The sequence below is a fragment of the Panthera uncia genome (assembly GCF_023721935.1).
Source record: "Panthera uncia isolate 11264 chromosome C1 unlocalized genomic scaffold, Puncia_PCG_1.0 HiC_scaffold_4, whole genome shotgun sequence".
In the NCBI taxonomy this organism is placed as follows: Eukaryota; Metazoa; Chordata; class Mammalia; order Carnivora; family Felidae; genus Panthera; species Panthera uncia.
Window position 1 is genome coordinate 93,138,211 of NW_026057585.1, and position 5,216 is coordinate 93,143,426.

A 5,216-nucleotide genomic window follows, 5' to 3' on the forward strand; every position below is an offset into this window, starting at 1 on the left:
CGCTGCTGCGGAGGCCCCTGGGCTGGAGTTCTCGGCCTGGAATGCTGGGCTGTGAGCTCAGCCTGGGCCTGCGTGTGCCAGACTGTCAGCAGTGCTGCCTCGCCGGAGAAGATTTCCAGCCCCCTCCGGGCCGTGGCAAGGCCTAAATTTAGCTAGGAGACAAGGGGCTGGCCCCAAGCCCAGGGACGGTCGGGCCTTATAAAGCGCCGGCAATCAGGGCCCAGCACGCTCCCCCAGAGCCCACACCCTCTGCTGTCCCCCTGCCCGCCTGGCCAGGGCCCGGCCGCCCGCCGTGGATGAGCCACAGGACCTCCTCCACCTTCAGAGCGGAGAGAAGCTTCCATTCCTCCTCCTCGTCCTCCTCATCCTCATCCTCCTCAGCCTCCCGTGCCCTCCCAGCCCAGGACCCGCCCATGGAGAAAGCCTTGAGCATGTTTTCCGAGGATTTTGGCAGCTTCATGAGGCCCCACTCAGAGCCCCGGGCCTTCCCAGGCAAGTTGTCAGGGCTTTGAGGGGAGGGGCGATGCACAGGTAGGGGACACCTGCTCCTGGCCACCTCTGGAGACGGCTGCCGAGCTGCCAAGAACAGGTGCTGTACAACCATAGCCACGTGTGGCCACCAGGACAGATGTGGCCAGGGACAGATGTGGCCAGGAGAACAGGCTGGTCTCCAAGGAAGAGTTGTGGCCCCAGGGGTCAGCTATGATGCCGATGGCCACACATGGCCCGTGGCCAGGTCCTCGCTGGAGATGTAGGGGGCAGGACAGGGTTGAGGGGTGGGAGGCATCCCCCAGCCTTCAGGCCTGGGTGGGGGGGGGCGGGGGGGCTGCCACAGACACGGTCACATACACATAGTCCTCCCACCTGTGCTGGGTGAGGCCTGGCCCCACCACGGAGAAGGTGGGCTGCGAGAGGTGAGGACAGGTGGGCTGGGGGGTTGGAAACAACAGCTGAGCGGGAGGCGAGGCCTGGGGGCCTGCCCCTTTCCCCAAGAGGAGCCAGAGACCCGGGTTCTAGACGCAGGTCTGCTCGGTGCTCAGCTCACAGCAGCCTCCTCCACAGCCCGTTCCGGGGGGCCGGGCAACATCAAGACCCTCGGGGACGCCTATGAGTTTGCAGTGGATGTGAGTGACTTCTCACCTGAAGACATCATTGTCACCACCTCCAACAACCACATCGAGGTGCGGGCTGAGAAGGTGAGCCTGCCCACCCTGTCTGGACCCTGGCTCCACGTCTGTACCCTCTGTACCCCATACTCCATGCTGGGACCCCAGACCTTGTCCAGTGCCCCTCCCCCGAACCCCCCCCAGAACAAACTAGAGACCTTGCTTTTATTACTTGTAGGCCACGGGACGGACCCCAGCCTCTGCCTCTCCCTGCCCCAAGACTCTGAGGTCCTTTCTTTAGGAGCCAAGGGCAGCTGAGGGAGCCACAGGGGAATGGGAGAGGGTGGAGGGATGCAGGGAGGCGGCACCTGAGGAGGTGAGTTGAGGGGGGCCCAGAGGATGGACATAGTGGCTGAGTGGGGACAGCTTTCCTGGCAGGCATATGGGTAGGTAGGGGGCTCACCTGGGAAGCTGGCAGGGAGGAGCTCCCCCACGTGACATCCCTCCCCTACCCAGTGGTTCAGCCCCCATCCTCCTGGGATCCTTGACCTGGGCCCAAGGCTGGCCAGAGGCCCTGCAGTTCAGGGTCAGACACACTCCGGACCCACCCCGCACTCCCTCCACCCATGGGCCTCAGGGTCACTGGGTCACTAGGGTCTCTGAGTCCCAGCTCCCAGGAGGCTGAGACCCCGGCGGAGGGTGTGGCCTGGCCTGCACAGGAGCGCTGCACCCTCCCCACCCCCACCCCCAGGGCCCCAGTCACGACTGCCCATCAGAGAGGGCCTGCCAGGCTGCCTCCAGATCCCCCACGGCCTAGCTTCCTCTCCCGAGCAGGGGAGGCTACATGCCCTGGCACCTCTGCCAGGGAAGCTGAGGACTGTGGGCACCAGGACCAGAGGGCAGCACGTGCCAGCCCTGTAACCCCCGCCAGTGACTCAGCCGCCCCAGCCTCCTCTGGACACGATGTGCCGGCCGAGTCGTGGGGGCGGGGCTGCCGGCCCAGCCCAGGCCCCGGACGCCCAGTGCGTCTGGGCATCCCAGAGGGCACGGCCCTGCTGTGTGCTGTCTTCTCTTTGTCCCCCGGGGGCTCTGGATTCTGCCACCGAGCTCCCTCTCTGAGCTGCCCCACCCGCCAAGCCCCTCGCCTCCCCCTGGGAAACAGTGGAAGGCCTCCGAGCAGCTCTGAGGCTGGCCCTGCATACAGCCCTCAGCCACCGCCACCCGGGCCAGCCCCTCTGCTCCCGAAGGTAGAACCCCTTGGCATGTCGGGGCCTGGCTGGGGTGAGAGGAGGAAGACTTGATGTGAGCAGGATGGGGCTGGGGGCATCCGGCCCTGACCCATCACCCCTCCCCTAGCTGGCAGCCGACGGCACAGTCATGAACACCTTCGCTCACAAGTGCCAGCTGCCCGAGGACGTGGACCCCACTTCCGTGACCTCGGCCCTGAGGGAAGACGGCAGCCTCACCATCCGGGCCCGGCGTCACCCACACACGGAGCACGTCCAGCAGACCTTCCGGACAGAGATAAAAATCTGAGGGCCTCCCCTTTCCTGTCCCCCCCACTCCCCCCTTCTCCCCCACTGGCCTGCCAGAGACATTTTCCTCACCTCTCATGACAGCTTGCAGAACATCTCAGCTCAAGTTCCAGGCCCTGACACCATCAGACCCCGGGTGGGTCAACCCCGCCCCCCGCAACTGAGGCCTTCTGCCTCACCTGTGGCCTCCAGATTCCAGATGTGGCCTCTTTCCCTTAATCCAGAATAAAGGGATTGAGATTGGAAAGGGAGACCCCAAAGAGCCCACTTTGGGGAAGGGGTCTGGGACAGGCAGGAGCACTAGGCAAATAATCTGCAGGACAGACAGATGGACAACTCCTTTGATCTATGGAGTCCCTGCGGGGGGACAGGGACCTGGGACCCCCTTGGCCAAGGGGAGCGGGCGAGGAAGAGGCAGATATTAGCGGAGGTGCTGATCCCCGGCCGTGGCGGGAACCCTCTTCTCTGCCACTCCCCGAGCCCCAAACCAGCTGCCAGGCTCCCTGCTCCCCGGTGTCCCCACCCACCAGCTGTGCCAGGGCAGGGCCACACAACGTCTGTACATAGATGGGGTTTTTCCGATACAGAAGGTTCACGATGAAATTGCAACAATTCTGCCCTCCGTTACCTGCTGTGCCCTCAGGCGAGGCCGGGCAGAGGGGTGGGGCTGGTCCCTCCTCCCACCTGGAGACCTGGGCTCCCGGGGCTGCTTCCGCAGACAGGTCCCCCAGATGAGGTGAGAGAGAGAACATGGATGGGGCCTTGGGTCTTCAAGGTTGGACCCCGGCTTCTTGCCAACCTTCCCCCGCGGCCAGTCACCTCCCCCACAACCCTGCCCCTTCTTCAATCAATGAATCTATAAGGCTTGGTGTGTGTACATACCACACACACGCCTATTGTCCTGTCCTTCAAATACTGAGCACGACCATTGGTTGAGGCTGAATGCAGAACATTCTAAAATCAGATTTTTCAATCTCCATTTTTATCAATGGGGAAACTGAGTCTCCGAGTGGTTGAATGCCCACCTTACTCATTAAAGGTTGGATTTGAACCCAGGCTGTGAAAGCTGCTCTCAAACGGCCCCACCCCCAACCCCTCTGTGCACTGGGGAGTAGTTCCCCTCATTTTGTCCCTTACGGCCTATGTCCCCCTGCCCCACATCTTCCTGTTGGGAGAGAGGGCCCAGACCATGGGAAGAGCCCCCAGCCCAGTTCCCTCCTAGTCTCCAGTCCAGGGCAGGGACCCCCAATCAGCCTTCATGCTGAGGAGCCCCAGACACCTGCAGTGACACTGGCTCAGTCTCCAACCTACAGATGCAGGGGTGGAGGGAAAGGGGGTGGTTCACAGTAGTTGAGGCCCCCTGGGGCGAGAGGCGGGGCCAGCTTCTGACTTCTGCACCTCTTGGGTCAGTGTTCTATAGGATGGCCTCTGACGTGACCCTGCCATTCTGGGGCCCTTAAGGGATGGCTGGGGGGTGGGAGGGGGCATGGGAGGACCCCAGCATTGTACCCTGCACACACAATAAACCACAGAATCACAGACTTCCGGAGATCACCTGCCTGAAATTCTCAAACTTGGGTGGGGGCTGGAGGCAGCCAGGGGGAGAAACCCCAGGATAGACAGATCTGACTTCCTTGAGATTTGGGGGCAGGGGTGGCACCTCAAGTAAACTTCCAGGACCTCACAGAAATGTGGGTGGCCTGTGGTCTCCTCCCTCAGCTCCCAGACCCACCTGAGCGGGAATCCCAGAATTATTGCCCTGAAAAACCTTGCGGTGCTTTCTCTCCCAACCGCCAGCCCCTGCTGCTACACGCCGAGCACTGTCCCAGGCACAGGGACACCGAGGGTGGGCCAGCTGCACTGTGTCACCTGCCCTCTTGAAGCCCATCTGGTGTCACATGGGCTCTGAGGACCAGACTGGCTGAGTGACTGGGCTCGGGGTCACGCAGAGCCAGGGGCAGAGCAGGGCTGGAACCTGGCTGGAGGGCTGGCTGGTTCGGGGAGTCTGCGTGCTCTCCGGAGGGACCCCACCCCACCCCCAACACCAGCAGGCGCTACTGAAACCCGAGTGCCAGGCAGTCTCCGGTGCAGCTCTGGCTGGCTGCGGGCCGGAGGAGGGGAGAAGGAGAGGGGGCGCGGTATTTCCAGCCTCCGTGACTCACTGATTCCACTGGGCTATTTGCAGCCCCAAAACTCAGCAGCGCGGGGGTTGGGGGGTGGAGCCGGGCCAGCTTCCCAGTCTCCCTCGACCCCTACCCAGGGTCAGGCTCACCTTGGCTTCCCGACCCCAGCGATGCCCCTCCCAGGGTCGCGCGAAGGGGGTGGGGGCTGGGGGCTGGGCCGCTGGCAGCCCGGGCTGAGAAAAGGAGAAGTTTCTCCAGAAGCGGCCAGTGGGGCCGAATACCATCCCCCCCACACCCGGGCCCCAGAACCATCCCCCCGCCCCCGACCGAGGTTCCGGAGCTGAAGATTTTGCCGGGGACAGAGCAGAGGCTGTCTGAGAGAGCCCTCCGACCAAGGTGACCCTGTGGGAGAGGAGGGCGGGGAGATGGGGACAGCGGGGGCCCTCTTTCAT

The 5,216-nt window shown here is 63.5% G+C and overlaps 1 protein-coding gene across 1 annotated transcript; it reads left to right on the forward strand.

Annotated features, from left to right (window-relative positions):
* The first annotated feature begins 212 nt into the window (after positions 1-212).
* HSPB7 (heat shock protein family B (small) member 7) lies at positions 213-4,182 on the forward strand. Its single transcript, XM_049618006.1, has 3 exons — positions 213-492; positions 1,063-1,196; positions 2,463-4,182. Exons 1-3 carry the CDS (start codon positions 297-299, stop codon positions 2,640-2,642), a joined length of 510 nt encoding a protein of 169 aa, XP_049473963.1. The 5' UTR covers positions 213-296; the 3' UTR covers positions 2,643-4,182.
* The last annotated feature ends 1,034 nt before the right edge of the window (positions 4,183-5,216 follow it).